The sequence below is a fragment of the Lycium barbarum genome, chromosome 1 (assembly GCF_019175385.1).
Source record: "Lycium barbarum isolate Lr01 chromosome 1, ASM1917538v2, whole genome shotgun sequence".
Taxonomy (NCBI): domain Eukaryota; kingdom Viridiplantae; phylum Streptophyta; class Magnoliopsida; order Solanales; family Solanaceae; genus Lycium; species Lycium barbarum.
In genome coordinates, this window is record NC_083337.1 from 8,639,542 (window position 1) to 8,656,566 (window position 17,025).

Sequence of the window (17,025 nt, forward strand, 5' to 3'; positions counted from 1 at the left end):
ATGGTACCCCGGACGCGGGAGGCCTGGACGCGGGCTAATGTTATTGATTATTACACCGTTCCGATATGGACGGGCAACTTGGATATTATGCATATATGAAATTATGATGAGTATGAGTAAGACAACATGCATTACTTCTTTTATGATTCTCATTCAGATTCAAATGTTTCATATTGATGTTCACATTATATTAACACTGTCTTTATTTATTATTTATGCCTCTCATACTCAATACAATGTTCGTACTTACGTCCGTTTTCTTTGGACACTGTGTTCATGCCCACAGGTAGACAGGGGGGTGAGCTTGGTCCAGACCCTTAGTAGCTATCAGCTGATTGAGAGCACTCCATTGTCCGGAGGTGCTTATGATTCTTCTTTTGGTATATATGCATATTTTGGGCACGACGGAGTCTTGTTCCGTCTATATGCTTAGTATGTCAGTAGAGGCTCGTAGATACACAGTGTGGGTCAGATGGTCTCACAAGATGTTATTATTATGTATATATTATTTTGATGGCCGAGAGGCAAATGTATATAAGTATTTGTGTTTCTATATAAAATATGATTTTCCTACAATTCGTGTATAAAATTGGTAGAAGGGCATTAAATGAGTAAGATGAGTATTAGAATGAGTGGTGCTCGGTGGCTAGCCCCAGGTACCCGTCACGGCCCCTAGCTGGGTCGTGACACTAATAATTTTTTAATTCTTAATATCCGAAGAGCTCAAGGTAGAGCTTGTTGATTAACCAATACACCGCCCGATAATTGCTAACTTAATACCAAACAAATCTATATCTTATCGGTTGGCTAGCGGAATGCATTTAAAAACCGATGACCGATAAGTCGAACATTAAACAAAATTTCGAACCGCTAAACATAATTATCCTTCCGATAAGCGGCCCTAAATTATATTATTTCGGCAAGAAATTTGAGTCACAAAACCATGTGACTAAAAACTAGTATATTGTAATGTCAAAGGGCCAATTAAGATTCACAAACATTTCCATCTTAATTGGCAGACACCGTATTAAAAAATAAAAGAGGCGAAAGAACATTAGATTTCAGTGCATAGAGCCATCAGACATCTCCACAATAAGTAATAATTAATCATTAGATTTCAGTGCACAACGCCATCAGACATCTCCACAATAAGTAAAAATTAAACATTCTTTCTTAACCCGACCAAATCATTCAGTGGGGTTATCTTCTCCATAAGACAAGTTATGTGATTAAAACATAGTCCTATCGAGCCTAGTGAGTTGGGAAGCTCAACCATCAATTTTGTAAATTTCTTGTTGACGGGATCATAAACATAAAACGGGTTCGTTTGGCGATAGTCACTTGAACTTGAACCGCAAAGCAATAACTCACCGGAAGAAAGATTCCCAATAGGCTTGACCGTATGAAAGTATCTAAGGAGTTCATTAGGCAAGTCTATATTGTGCTTGCTCCATATAGAGTTTTGTTGATCTTCTAACGCCCAAAGTTCCAAAACCATCTCAAACTGTGTCTTCTTAACACGTGCTACGGCTAGGCGCCCTTCAAATTGACCAAATAGTATGAAACTGCGCTCAAATATTGAGAATACATGTGAGGGCACGCGTGGCAGGTTGAAAATTGTGAAATGCTCTTGGTGGACATCAAGGGCAAGAAGATATTGTGCCCCATTCTCGTGGAAGTTCGGAGTTCTAAATTTTCAATAGATTATACCATTCACAAAGTAACTTTGATCAGTAACAGTGGAAAACCAAGGCAAACCTTCCTGAGCGATCTCTCTCCATCTCCATGCCGATCGTGAACTTGTCTCAAGAGTGAGGATCTCGTAGACTAGTCGATTGGCAACTGTACTACTCACTTTAAGCAATTTGTACAAATTATCCACGGTATCAAAACCGAGAGCATACCAAACACTAAGCCCTTCACCGCGCAAACTTGAGGAGGGAAGCTCCATAAGTTCAAGAGTAGATATATTAAAAAGTGAAACTTGATGACCCGTGTAAAGGCAAGCAAGGCCATTTATAACGGGAGTAATATCCTTATAACCAAAATAAGGCAAACGCACTCGATGAACGAACACTTTATTCTTCCCATTTAGGGACGCGTAATAGAGACCCTTCAAGCGAGAATAGTCAGGCAAAAGATGGATGAGTATACCACCGCAAGGCCTATGAGCTTTCATGAATTCAGGTTGACGGATCATTGAAGACCAAGATGTCGATACACACTTAAATCTGTCCAAGGTCTTGATGGGTAGCCGAGTTAGCACTTCGAACGCAATATCAGCATGAATTTCTTTAGCGTTTACTGAACTGCACCTAGTAATCTTCTTCATCTTCTTCCTTTTCGAGATGTCAGAAGGGATTTCTCTCTTGATAGTAATTTTATTCATCTTCTTTGTGACTTGCGTATGCATATGCCTTGTCATCTCCCCTTTTAATGGAAGCAAACCCTCTGATAGATTCCTAACCCAAGCAGAAACTAAAACCTTGTCAGACTAGGAAGGCATTATGTATGGCGATAAATATGGTCTTGTTTAGTACTTATCAAAATATATAGAAGAGTGTGTGTTTGTGTGTGTGTATATATATATATGGGGTTTTGCTTAGCAGGTATAGCTACTGAAAGAGATTAAATCTATTCCTAAACCAACCAGAAATTGAAACCTCAGCAGACTAGGAAGACATTACTTTTTCCAGTAAATATGGATTAGACTAGCTGGCATTAAAAAAATAATCATATTTATACTTTCACTACCAACTTAAGGAAAGAAACATAAAGGGTAATTTTTTTGAACAATTGACAATCCCCTCAAACAGCCTCCAATATTTATTTATTTTAATTATTATTATTTCCCCCCTCCTATATGCAATGTTTATTTGTCCTTGAATATTTTAATTCCCCATCTACGTAATACTTTTTTACATTATATATAGTATTTTATTTTTTTCTTAGGTGTGTTTTACTAGTATAACTTAGATTTTATTATAGATTATCATAAATGTTAACTTAAGTTCATTAATATTGTAAGTAGAATAATACTTTTATGCATTTGTTATTAAATCTACTGCTATCTTTTATGATTGTGCCCACGTTGTTGATTTCACCGGGTATGTTGTTGTATTTTTGACGGTTTTTAGTTTAATATCACATGAATTCAGTACGCATATGTCTCTCTCTGTTGCGCATAAATAGCACTTTTCATTTTGCTAGCAATTCTTTAACTACATGCCTAAGTTGGGGCTGAAGGAAGCAGAAGATCTAATAATTTTTTAATTCTTAATATCCGAAGAGCTCAAGGTAGAGCTTGTTGATTAACCAATACACCACCCGATAATTTCTAACTCAACACCAAACAAATCTATATCTCAATACCAAACAAATCTATATCTTATCGGTTGGCTAGCGGAATACATTTAAAAAACGATGACCGATAAATCGAACGTTAAACACAATTTCGAACCGCTAAACATAATTATCCGTCCGATAAGCAACCCTAAATTATATTATTTCGGCAAGAAATTTGAGTCACAAAACCATGTGACTAAAAACTAGTATATTGTAATGTCAAAGGGCCAACTAAGATTCACAAACATTTCCATCTTAATTGGCAGACACCGTATTAAAAAATAAAAGAGGCGAAAGAACATTAGATTTCAGTGCATAGAGCCATCAGACATCTCCACAATAAGTAATAATTAATCATTAGATTTCAGTGCACAACGCCATCAGACATCTCCACAATAAGTAAAAATTAAACATTCTTTCTTAACCCGACCAAATCATTCAGTGGGGTTATCTTCTCCATAAGACAAGTTATGTGATTAAAACATAGTCCTATCGAGCCTAGTGAGTTGGGAAGCTCAACCATCAATTTTGTAAATTTATTGTTGACGGGATCATAAACATAAAACGGGTTCGTTTGGCGATAGTCACTTGAACTTGAACCGCAAAGCAATAACTCACCGGAAGAAAGATTCCCAATAGGCTTGACCGTATGAAAGTATCTAAGGAGTTCATCAGGCAAGTCTATATTGTGCTTGCTCTATATCTGTCCAAGGTCTTGATGGGTAGCCGAGTTAGCACTTCGAACGCAATATCAGCAAACCCTCTAATAGATTCCTAACCCAAGCGGAAACTGAAACCTTGTCAGACTAGGAAGGCATTATGTATGGCGATAAATATGGTCTTGTTTAGTACTTATCAAAATATATAGAAGAGTGTTTGTTTGTGTGTGTATATATATATATATGGGGTCTTGCTTAGCAGGTATAGCTACTGAAAGAGATTAAATCTATTCCTAAACCAACCAGAAATTGAAACCTCAGCAGACTAGGAAGACATTACTTTTCCCAGTAAATATGGATTAGACTAGCTAGCATTAAAAAAATAATCATATTTATACTTTCACTACCAACTTAAGGAAAGAAACAGAAAGGGTAATTTTTTTGAACAATTGACAATCCCCTCAAACCACCTCCAATATTTATTTATTTTAATTATTATTATTTTCCCCCTCCTATATGCAATGTTTATTTGTCCTTGAATATTTTAATTCCCCATCTACGTAATACTTTTTTACATTATATATAGTATTTTATTTTTTTCTTAGGTGTGTTTTACTAGTATAACTTAGATTTTATTATAGATTATCATAAATGTTAACTTAAGTTCATTAATATTGTAAGTAGAATAATACTTTTATGCATTTGTTATTAAATCTACTGCTATCTTTTATGATTGTGCCCACGTTGTTGATTTCACCGGTTATGTTGTTGTATTTTTGACGGTTTTTAGTTTAATATCACATGAATTCAGTACGCATATGTCTCTCTCTGTTGCGCATAAATAGCACTTTCCATTTTGCTAGCAATTCTTTAACTACATGCCAAAGTTGGGGCTGAAGGAAGCAGAAGATATAATAATTTTTTAATTCTTAATATCCGAAGAGCTCAAGGTAGAGCTTGTTGATTAACCAATACACCACCCGATAATTTCTAACTCAACACCAAACAAATCTATATCTCAATACCAAACAAATCTATATCTTATCGGTTGGCTAGCGGAATACATTTAAAAAACGATGACCGATAAATCGAACGTTAAACACAATTTCGAACCGCTAAACATAATTATCCGTCCGATAAGAAACCCTAAATTATATTATTTCGGCAAGAAATTTGAGTCACAAAACCATGTGACTAAAAACTAGTATATTGTAATGTAAAAGGGCCAACTAAGATTCACAAACATTTCCATCTTAATTGGCAGACACCGTATTAAAAAATAAAAGAGGCGAAAGAACATTAGATTTCAGTGCATAGAGCCATCAGACATCTCCACAATAAGTAATAATTAATCATTAGATTTCAGTGCACAACGCCATCAGACATCTCCACAATAAGTAAAAATTAAACATTCTTTCTTAACCCGACCAAATCATTCAGTGGGGTTAGCTTCTCCATAAAACAAGTTATGTGATTAAACCATAGTCCTATCGAGCCAAGTGAGTTGGGAAGCTCAACCATCGATTTTGTAAATTTATTGTTGACGGGATCATAAACATAAAAAGGGTTCGTTTGGCGATAGTCACTTGAACTTGAACCGCAAATAAATAACTCACCGGAAGAAAGATTCCCAATAGGCTTGACCGTATGAAAGTATCTAAGGAGTTCATCAGGCAAGTCTATATTGTGCTTGCTCCATATAGAGTTTTGTTGATCTTCTAATGCCCAAAGTTCCAAAACCGTCTCAAATTGTGTCTTCTTAACATGTGCTACGGCTAGGCGCCCTTCAAATTGACCAAATAGTATGAAACTACGCTCAAATATTGAGAATACATATGAGGGCACGCGTGGGAGGTTGAAAATTGTGAAATGCTCTTGGTGGACATCAAGGGCGAGAAGATATTGTGCCCCATTCTCGTGGAAGTTCGGAGTTCTAAATTTTCAATAGATTATACCATTCACTAAGTAACTTTGATCAGTAATAGTGGAAAACCAAGGCAAACCTTGCTGAGCGATCTCTCTCCATCTCCATGCCGATCGTGAACTTGTCTCAAGAGTGAGGATCTCGTAGACTAGTCGATTGGCAACTGTACTACTCACTTTAAGCAATTTTTACAGATTATCCACAGTATCAAAACCGAGAGCATAGCAAACACTAAGCCCTTCACCGCGCAAACTTGAGGAGGGAAGCTCCATAAGTTCAAGCGTAGATATATTAAAAAGTGAAACTTGATGACCCGTGTAAAGGCAAGCAAGGCCATTTATAACGGGAGTAATATCCTTATAACCAAAATAAGGCAAACGCACTCGATGAACGAACACTTTATTCTTCCCATTTAGGGACGCGTAATAGACCCTTCAAGCGAGAATAGTCGGGCAAAAGATGGATGAGTATACCACCGCAAGGCCTATGAGCTTTCATGAATTCAGGTTGACGGATCATTGAAGACCAAGATGTCGATACACACTTAAATCTGTCCAAGGTCTTGATGGGTAGCCGAGTTAGCACTTCGAACGCAATATCAGCATGAATTTCTTTAGCGTTTACTGAACTGCACCTAGTAATCTTCTTCATCTTCTTCCTTTTCGAGATGTCAGAAGGGATTTCTCTCTTGATAGTAATTTTATTCATCTTCTTTGTGACTTGCGTATGCATATGCCTTGTCATCTCCCCTTTTAATGGAAGCAAACCCTCTGATAGATTCCTAACCCAAGCAGAAACTAAAACCTTGTCAGACTAGGAAGGCATTATGTATGGCGATAAATATGGTCTTGTTTAGTACTTATCAAAATATATAGAAGAGTGTGTGTTTGTGTGTGTGTATATATATATGGGGTCTTGCTTAGCAGGTATAGCTACTGAAAGAGATTAAATCTATTCCTAAACCAACCAGAAATTGCAACCTCAGCAGACTAGGAAGACATTACTTTTCCCAGTAAATATGGATTAGACTAGCTGGCATTAAAAAAATAATCATATTTATACTTTCACTACCAACTTAAGGAAAGAAACAGAAAGGGTAATTTTTTTGAACAATTGACAATCCCCTCAAACCACCTCCAATATTTATTTATTTTAATTATTATTATTTCCCCCCTCCTATATGCAATGTTTATTTGTCCTTGAATATTTTAATTCCCCATCTACGTAATACTTTTTGACATTATATATAGTATTTTATTTTTTTCTTAGGTGTGTTTTACTAGTATAACTTAGATTTTATTATAGATTATCATAAATGTTAACTTAAGTTCATTAATATTGTAAGTAGAATAATACTTTTATGCATTTGTTATTAAATCTACTGCTATCTTTTATGATTGTGCCCACGTTGTTGATTTCACCGGGTATGTTGTTGTATTTTTGACGGTTTTTAGTTTAATATCACATGAATTCAGTACGCATATGTCTCTCTATGTTGCGCATAAATAGCACTTTCCATTTTGCTAGCAATTCTTTAACTACATGCCTAAGTTGGGGCTGAAGGAAGCCGAAGATCTAATAATTTTTTAATTCTTAATATCCGAAGAGCTCAAGGTAGAGCTCGTTGATTAACCAATACACCACCCGATAATTTCTAACTCAACACCAAACAAATCTATATCTCAATACCAAACAAATCTATATCTTATCGGTTGGCTAGCGGAATACATTTAAAAAACGATGACCGATAAATCGAACGTTAAACACAATTTCGAACCGCTAAACATAATTATCCGTCCGATAAGAAACCCTAAATTATATTATTTCGGCAAGAAATTTGAGTCACAAAACCATGTGACTAAAAACTAGTATATTGTAATGTCAAAGGGCCAACTAAGATTCACAAACATTTCCATCTTAATTGGCAGACACCGTATTAAAAAATAAAAGATGCGAAAGAACATTAGATTTCAGTGCATAGAGCCATCAGACATCTCCACAATAAGTAATAATTAATCATTAGATTTCAGTGCACAACGCCATCAGACATCTCCACAATAAGTAAAAATTAAACATTCTTTCTTAACCCGACCAAATCATTCAGTGGGGTTATCTTCTCCATAAGACAAGTTATGTGATTAAAACATAGTCCTATCGAGCCTAGTGAGTTGGGAAGCTCAACCATCAATTTTGTAAATTTCTTGTTGACGGGATCATAAACATAAAACGGGTTTGTTTGGCGATAGTCACTTGAACTTGAACCGCAAAGCAATAACTCACCGGAAGAAAGATTCCCAATAGGCTTGACCGTATGAAAGTATCTAAGGAGTTCATCAGGCAAGTCTATATTGTGCTTGCTCCATATAGAGTTTTGTTGATCTTCTAATGCCCAAAGTTCCAAAACCGTGTCAAACTGTGTCTTCTTAACACGTGCTACGGCTAGGCGCCCTTCAAATTGACCAAATAGTATGAAACTACGCTCAAATATTGAGAATACATATGAGGGCACGCGTGGGAGGTTGAAAATTGTGAAATGCTCTTGGTGGACATCAAGGGCGAGAAGATATTGTGCCCCATTCTCGTGGAAGTTCGAAGTTCTAAATTTGCAATAGATTATACCACTCACAAAGTAACTTTGATCAGTAACAGTGGAAAACCAAGGCAACCCTTCCTGAGCGATCTCTCTCCATCTCCATGACGATCGTGAACTTGTCTCAAGAGTGAGGATCTCGTAGACTAGTCGATTGGCAACTGTACTACTCACTTTAAGCAATTTGTACAGATTATCCACAGTATCAAAACCGAGAGCATACCAAACACTAAGCCCTTCACCGCGCAAACTTGAGGAGGGAAGCTCCATAAGTTCAAGAGTAGATATATTAAAAAGTGAAACTTGATGACCCGTGTAAAGGCAAGCAAGGCCATTTATAACGGGAGTAATATCCTTATAACTAAAATAAGGCAAACGCACTCGATGAACGAACACTTCATTCTTCCCATTTAGGGACGCGTAATAGAGACCCTTCAAGCGAGAATAGTCGGGCAAAAGATGGATGAGTATACCACCGCAAGGCCTATGAGCTTTCATGAATTCAGGTTGACGGATCATTGAAGACCAAGATGTCGATACACACTTAAATCTGTCCAAGGTCTTGATGGGTAGCCGAGTTAGCACTTCGAACGCAATATCAGCATGAATTTCTCTAGCGTTTACTGAACTGCACCTAGTAATCTTCTTCATCTTCTTCCTTTTCGAGATGTCAGAAGGGATTTCTCTCTTGATAGTAATTTTATTCATCTTCTTTGTGACTTGCGTATGCATATGCTTTGTCATCTCCCCTTTTAATGGAAGCAAACCCTCTGATAGATTCCTAACCCAAGCAGAAACTAAAACCTTGTCAGACTAGGAAGGCATTATGTATGGCGATAAATATGGTCTTGTTTAGTACTTATCAAAATATATAGAAGAGTGTGAGTTTGTGTGTGTGTATATATATATGGGGTCTTGCTTAGCAGGTATAGCTACTGAAAGAGATTAAATCTATTCCTAAACCAACCAGAAATTGAAACCTCAGCAGACTAGGAAGACATTACTCCTCCCAGTAAATATGGATTATACTAGCTGGCATTAAAAAAATTAATCATATTTATACTTCCACTATTAATTTAAGGAAAGAAACAGAAAAGGTAATTTTTATGAACAACTGACAATCCCCTAATATTTATTTATTTTAAATTATTTCCCCCTCCTATACACAATGTTTATTTTTCCTTGACATTTTTAATTCTCCATCCACGTAATACCTTTTTGCATTATATATAGTAGTATTTTATTTTTTTCGTAGGTGTGTTTTACTAGTATAACTTAGATTTTATTATACATTATCATAAATGTTAACTTAAGTTCATTAACATTGTAAGTAGAATAATTCTTTTATGCATTTGTTATTAAATCTACTGCTATCTTTTATGGTTGTTCCCACATTGTGAGATTTAACTGGGTATGTTGTTGTATCTTTTATGGTTGCTAGATTAATATCACATGAATTAAGTACGCATATATCTCTCTTAGTTGCGTGTAGGTATAATACATATTCAAGTTCCTCTCTCTCTCTCATTCTCTTACATGCACAAAAAATTCTGAGTTTCAATTGTCATCAATTAAATAATTTCTAAATTGTACTCCGTTTACTTTTACCTGTTCACTATGGACTTTGCACACTCCTTAAAAAATAATAAATGAAATTCATATTTTATCATGCTTCTCATATTAATTGGTGCATGACTTCTTAAAGGATTTGGAAAATAAATTCGAAGGAGTAATTAATGCTAAGGGTAAAACAAAAGAAATAAATTGTTTCTCTTGATATGCAAAAGTAGACAAGTAAAAGTGAAAATCTATTTTTAGAATAGTGCAAAAGTAAAAGTGAACGGAGGTAGTAGTTTATGATTCATTTAATGTATAATTATTAATCTTTTAGAAATATCTTTTAACAAAATCTACTAGTTTAATAATTATTTTCTATATTAACTGCATGAGTATATTCTCGTAAGGCCTGTTTGGAAAGCCACCTAGTAACTGGAATTGGTGTAATTACTAGGGCAGAAATTACACAGTATTGCAATTACGAAGACCTGTTTGTTTGTCATAACGTAATTAAAGTGTAATCACTAGCATATGGTTTTGGCTGCAAGAATATAATTACACAATTTGATTAAATTTTAAAAGTAAGAAATTAATTATCAAAAGTAAAAGTTAATATTTGACAAATATGTACCTTTATAAATGATATTAAGTTAGGTATTTAAGATACATATCGTTTCTTAAAATTTATTGATTAATAAACATATATTTGTAACTAATATTGTAAAAAAATAATTGATATATAAAAACAAAAAGCATACTTTTTATAAGAGTCATGGACGGCATGTCTGAGAAATTAATAATTATAACTATAATGTCATAATATATTAAGGAGAAAAGAAATTAAAATAAAAACAAAAAAGAAAGAAATTAAGAAATAACCGTGTAATTACGCTTAATTCTCAACACCCTCCCCCCTTTTAGAATTGACAAACATGTCAAACTGTTTAATTACATCCAATTCCAATTACCTTGGTGGCTTTCCAAACAGTCCTGTAAAATTCTCACCCCTTTTTATCAATTTGTAGATCAAGTTTTAGTCTTGATCACTATTCATCTATCTATATTTATATAATATCTATATTTTATTATAAAAGCATGAACGCCCTTAGCGAAATGTCATACGCTTTTTTTATTAATTAAAAATAAATTTCACACTAGATAAAATAGTACTTAATTAAATTGTTTTTTCTACATTTATGAATAGATATTTAGTTATCTTTTGAATATTTAGGACTTCAAAATCAACTACATTTCGTGTATTAATAAAATCAAAGTTTGATTTACAATGAAACACCACAACTTTAGTCCGTTTTCCATTTCTTGAGAGGATGGAGAATGCGTGTCTAATGAAACTAGGATATCCCTTGTCAAAAGACATTATGGAAATTCATGTGCCAAAAAAAATTCCTTTTAGCTTCGTCAATCTTTCTCTCTGTCAATTTATGATTACACCAACCATCCCTTTTAGCTTTATTTTGTTAATGATTTATTAATTTTATTTATACATGCTCTCACTTTTGCCTTTTAAAGTTTCTCAATATGTATTTCAGATGTATAAAATTAGTTGTAGCTTGATTATTATTTTTATTTTTTAATGACATTGGTTATTAAATATTTTTTTTCTTATTTGACATACGTAAGAACTAATATTTAGAAGATTAAGATTGAGTAATATCTTTAATTTATGTAAATTTCTTCCTATGAATTATATCTGCATATTATGGTGATATTTTCTTTTTTCTATAAACCCTCAAGTCAGTTAATTGACAATATCACATTCATCAGGTTTTGGTGGAATTCAATAATATGAGAATAATTTAATAAGACAATTATATTTTGAGGACTTTTATGGGGTACAATTTCCCAATTTGCCGAGTTAGTTAAATATCCTCAACCTGCTTCATTTTCAGTAGAAGGTGGAAAATAAGAAATAAAGTCGGAACTTCGTTTTTTCACTAGAATTTGCACTTTTTGTAAGTTAATAAGTGTTCTTTAAGTTACGCCATATTCTTATAAATTTATATTAAAATTTAAAAGTGGCTAAACTACACGTGCTCAGTAAACTACTGAATTACAAATTTCTTGTTTTTGCAAACACTGGTTGTTTCTAACTGTTGCCCAGCGCTCAACATTGACCCTAGTACGGGATGATAATAGTTTAGCTCAAGATAAAATTTTGGTACAATTATTTTTATGTTAATAATAGTTTACCTAATACGGCTGATATTGCAGTGTTAGTTCAAGATTGTAATATAAGTCCAATTATAAGACAGCAATGCAAGAAAAAATTCAAACAATATCTTTTCCGCATTCTGCATATTTTTCAAATTGTTGTTGTGTTAAATCCTTGTACGAAATTATCTACTGCACAAGAATTTACAGAAATATGTTACGACTTTTCGAAATGCAAGAGTTTGAACAACCAGTTTGGGAACTTCTAAGGCTAACATAATAACAAACACTACTAAATTGTATGATTATCATCAACAACAACAACAACAACAACCCAGTGAAATCCCACAACGTGGGGTCTGGGGAGGGTAGAGTGTACGCAGACCTTACTCCTATCAAGGTAGGATGGCTGTTTCCGAGAGACCCTCGACTCAATAAAATCATCAACAATTACTTGAAAATGCTACACCAAATATTCCAAACCCTACTTATGCAGTGACGGATCCAGGATTTTCACTCAAAGTGTTCGGAAAGAACAACAGAAGCTAAATATAAAAAATAATGGTGTCACTAGGAATTGAACCTAGGACGCTAGAGACAAATTTAAACACCCTACACCGCTTGAACTAACCTTTTACACTTGTTCAGGGTATTCAAAAATTAATATATGTATATAAACACAGAAAATTTAACCTATATATAGAACACCCTCCCCACCATCTAAATCCGCCCTCACTACAAGAAAGTATAGAAATGGCAACAAAAAATTTAATATTTAGCAACAACTTAGTTTTATTGTTGGCAAATAAACTTTTTTGTTGCCAAACAATTTAATTTTGTTGTCATAGTATTGATTATTGTTGCAAAAAATACTTTTGGCAACAAAAAAAAGTTATTGCCCGTCATTGCAATAACAACCATTGGAAAAAGTTAATGCAACATTTTTTTTTAATTGCTAAAAGTACTTTTTGCAACAATAATCAATCTATGGCAATCAAAAAAAAATTGTTGTCAAATATCTTTTGTCTTGTAGTGCCTCTACTTATGCTTCAACTCCTTCTAAAAGAAGCAGATGTTTTAAGCCTTAATGTTTGGAGTATAATCACATATACGCCACGTTGTAGTACTAGCTTAAACTAGCTTCAAGTTTATTTAATGCACAGCCCGTGGAGAATTATGATAATGATTTTGGCAATTTGCACTGGTGGAAAAGAAAAGTTCTCAAAATAAATTCTGATTCTTAAAAAAATGGCGCAAAATGTGATAAATGTTTCAACTACAACCATAGCGTCACAGTGTGTTTTTAGACAAGGAAGGATGCAACTCGAAGACCACAAACCCTCAGGGGTCGTTTGATTGGAAACAAGTTATTCCAAAATTTGATTTTCATGGTCAAACACCTACTTAGCGTTTACCATACCCCTTGAGAAAATACTAACTTCTAAAAAGAAAATGATATTTTGACTAGATTATTACACAATAATATACCCAGTGTAATCCCATAAATGGAGTCTAGAGAGGGTAGGGTGTACACAAACCTTCCTTGGGAGGTAGAGAAAACATGACAAAAAGGTCAAACAAGAATTGATAAAAGTAAATTGCATAATACTATAGATAAGCATTACGAAGAAAAGGAACAGCAAGTAAAACAAACTAATACAATAATCACAGTATAAGAAATAACATCTGGTAATAGAAAATTGAAGGGCAAGAAACTACAAAGATATATTATGCTTATTAGTATGGGTGAGTATGAAACAACGCTCTACTACCTACTAACCTTCTACTCTAATCCGCGTCCTCCACAACCTCCTGTCTAAGGTCATGTCCGCGGTAAGCTGCAACTGCACCATATTTGAGCTAAATTATTCTTAATTAAATACAACCTTATTAATATAATTTCTTGACTACATAAAAACCCATTTATCTATATATGGGTAAATTTAAAAGAAAATAACTAATACACTTAAAATAGAATGGAGGAGTACTTGTTTATGTGCCTCGAACTGTAGTCTAGCGTTTATTATAAAAATTTTAATTAAAGATAATGGTAACATTTATTTAACTTGTAAATAAATTTAAAGCCTTCATGCTTGTTGAAGCTTTCATCTTCTAAAACAAAAACAAAAAAGAGAAAAGTATTACGATTCTTGAATTGCATACATCTAGGTTGCATATTGCGGGAAGGTACCTTAAATAAATTCAGAATGATCCAAAAGACGTAAAGAGAATCAAACAGTATGCATAATCATAATTTAAAAAAAGGACTCCTGTATGATAACCATAAAAGGACTCCTATATGATTTGTTTAGGACATATATCATTTGAATTAGGATGCCACGACCTTGAAACGGGAATAAAAGGACTCCTATATGATACTTCTTCTATTTCAAAAAGAACGTCTATTTAGAGATTCTTGAAATTAAATTTTGGATATCATATATATCTGTTGTATAACACCAGCCCATTTGCAACTAAACCCACCAGCCCATTTGCATTTCATTTTGCTAATGTTTATATGTGTATTGTAAAGATCCGTGTATTATTCAAAATCATGTAGAACCTAGAGAAATACAAGTAGGCAAACGATGTGAATGTCGTTAGCATGAATAGGAAATCTGTTTTTCAAACAAAGTCCCAATTCAAAAGATAAATGACTTTTCTCCCTTAAAAAAATAAGAAATATGCAAGGTGTTTTGTAAAACTGATTTCCCCTTAAAATGGCTTTAAAGGATTTAAGGAACTTGTGCAAAACCGATATGTTATCGAACATACTATGAAAAGGTTTTTACTTGGAGTCTTCTGAAAGTTGAGCATATTGGGGTCTGGGGATAAGAAACAGACGCTTCAGTCCGAAATGAGGGAAAGAAAAGAGATTTGGGCTTTGGGCTTGAGCTCACAAAGGGATTGATAAACCACAATCTAATTTTTGTGCCATTTTAACCCATGGCTGGACTCGATATAATGTAGATGTTGGGTGGCGGAGATGATGGGCTCATGGGAATTAGAAGGTATCCATACTTAGCAAATAATTCACTAAGGGATTTAACATGAATATGTCAATCAAAACCATTGAATAGCCCAGGTACACTTCAAATAGACATAACCGATATACACAGAAACATAGATATGCACACGCTTCTAATACCCATATCACATTTGTATATCATTAAAGCATAGAAAAAGATGAAAATGGGACAACAATCAACCCAATAACATAATAATGCAGCCTTGATATATTGTGTTATACAACAGATATATATGATATCCAAAATTTAATTTCAAGAATCTCTAAATAGACGTTCTTTTTGAAATAGAAGAAGTATCATATAGGAGTCCTTTTATTCCCGTTTCAAGGTCGGTGGCATCCTAATACAAATGACATATGTCCTAAACAAATCATATAGGAGTCCTTTTATGGTTATCATACAGGAGTCCTTTTTTTCAATTATGATTATGCATCCTGTTTGATTCTCTTTACGTCTTTTGGATCATTCTGAATTTATTTAAGGTACCTTCCCGCAATATGCAACCTAGATGTATGCAATTCAAGAATCGTAATACTTTTCTCTTTTTTGTTTTTGTTTTAGAAGGTGAAAGCTTCAACAAGCATGAAGGCTTTAAATTTTATTTACAAGTTAAATAAATGTTACCATTATCTTTAATTAATTTTTTTATAATAAACGCTAGACTACAGTTCAAGGCACATAAACAAGTACTCCTCCGTTCTATTTAAAGTGTATTAGTTTGATTGGCCATAAAGTTTATAAAGATTTTTGAATCTTATATTTTTAAATTAAAAATGTGTATAATGTATTAAAATGTATTTTAAATTATATCATTTTAAAAATAAGATACTTACATTAAAACAGAGAGAGTAGAAAATAAAAGTGCAATGCAGGTTGTTTTGAACGTGCGGATCGGGAGTACCACGTGGTGGGTAACACAGAGGGTTTCGTTCAAGGAAACATTATCACAGCCTTTACTTGCTTTTCCACGTGGACTCCACTAATCTTTTCTTTTTGGAGAAAATAACTTACTTGCTTATCTTATTACTCTCCGTTTCAAAAACATTATTTTAGTTTAATTTGGTATGAAATTTATGAAATAAAGGAAAATTATTAAAATGTATGGTTCAATATAACATTTATATAGCTGTAAATCATCTCAAAAATTTAATTTGTTTTAAATATTGAAATATGTCAATTTTTTTAAACAAACTAATATATAAAGTAAGATAATTTTTTCCAGGACGAATGAAGTACTACTCTTGTGGTTCAAAACAAGTGTTCACCTGGCTTCTTTCATTTTGATTCAAATAAGTGCTTACTTGCATAATTAAGAAGGAATTAGTTATTTTCTTTTAAATTTACCCATATATAGATAAATGGTTTTTTATGTAGTTAAGAAATTATATTAATAAGGTTGTATTTAATTAAGAACTATTTAGCTCAAATATGGTGCAGTTGCAGCTTACCGCGGACATGACCTTAGATAGGAGGTTGTGCAGGATGCGGATTAGAGTAAAAGGTTAGTAGGTAGTAGAGCGTTGTTTCATACTCACCCATACTAATAAGCATAATATATCTTTGTAGTTTCTTACCCTTCGATTTTCTGTTACCAGATGTTATTTCTTATACTGTGATTATTGTATTAGTTTGTTGTACTTATTGTTCCTTTTCTTCGTAACGCTTATCTATAGTATTATGCAATTTACTTTTATCAACTCTTGTTTGACCTTTTTGTCATGTTTTTTCTCTACCTCCCAAGGAAAGTTT

The 17,025-nt window shown here is 33.6% G+C and overlaps 2 protein-coding genes across 2 annotated transcripts; both read right to left on the reverse strand.

Moving 5' to 3' along the window:
• Positions 1-1,086: 1,086 nt before the first annotated feature.
• Positions 1,087-2,500, reverse strand: LOC132631037 (putative F-box protein At1g47790). Its single transcript, XM_060346639.1, has one exon. The coding sequence runs from the start codon at positions 2,423-2,425 to the stop codon at positions 1,697-1,699; it is 729 nt and encodes a 242-aa protein (XP_060202622.1). The 5' UTR covers positions 2,426-2,500; the 3' UTR covers positions 1,087-1,696.
• A 5,423-nt stretch (positions 2,501-7,923) lies between these two features.
• LOC132631045 (putative F-box protein At1g47790) lies at positions 7,924-9,377 on the reverse strand. The gene has a single exon (XM_060346647.1). It carries the CDS (start codon positions 9,260-9,262, stop codon positions 7,997-7,999), a length of 1,266 nt encoding a protein of 421 aa, XP_060202630.1. The 5' UTR covers positions 9,263-9,377; the 3' UTR covers positions 7,924-7,996.
• Between the last annotated feature and the right edge of the window lie 7,648 nt (positions 9,378-17,025).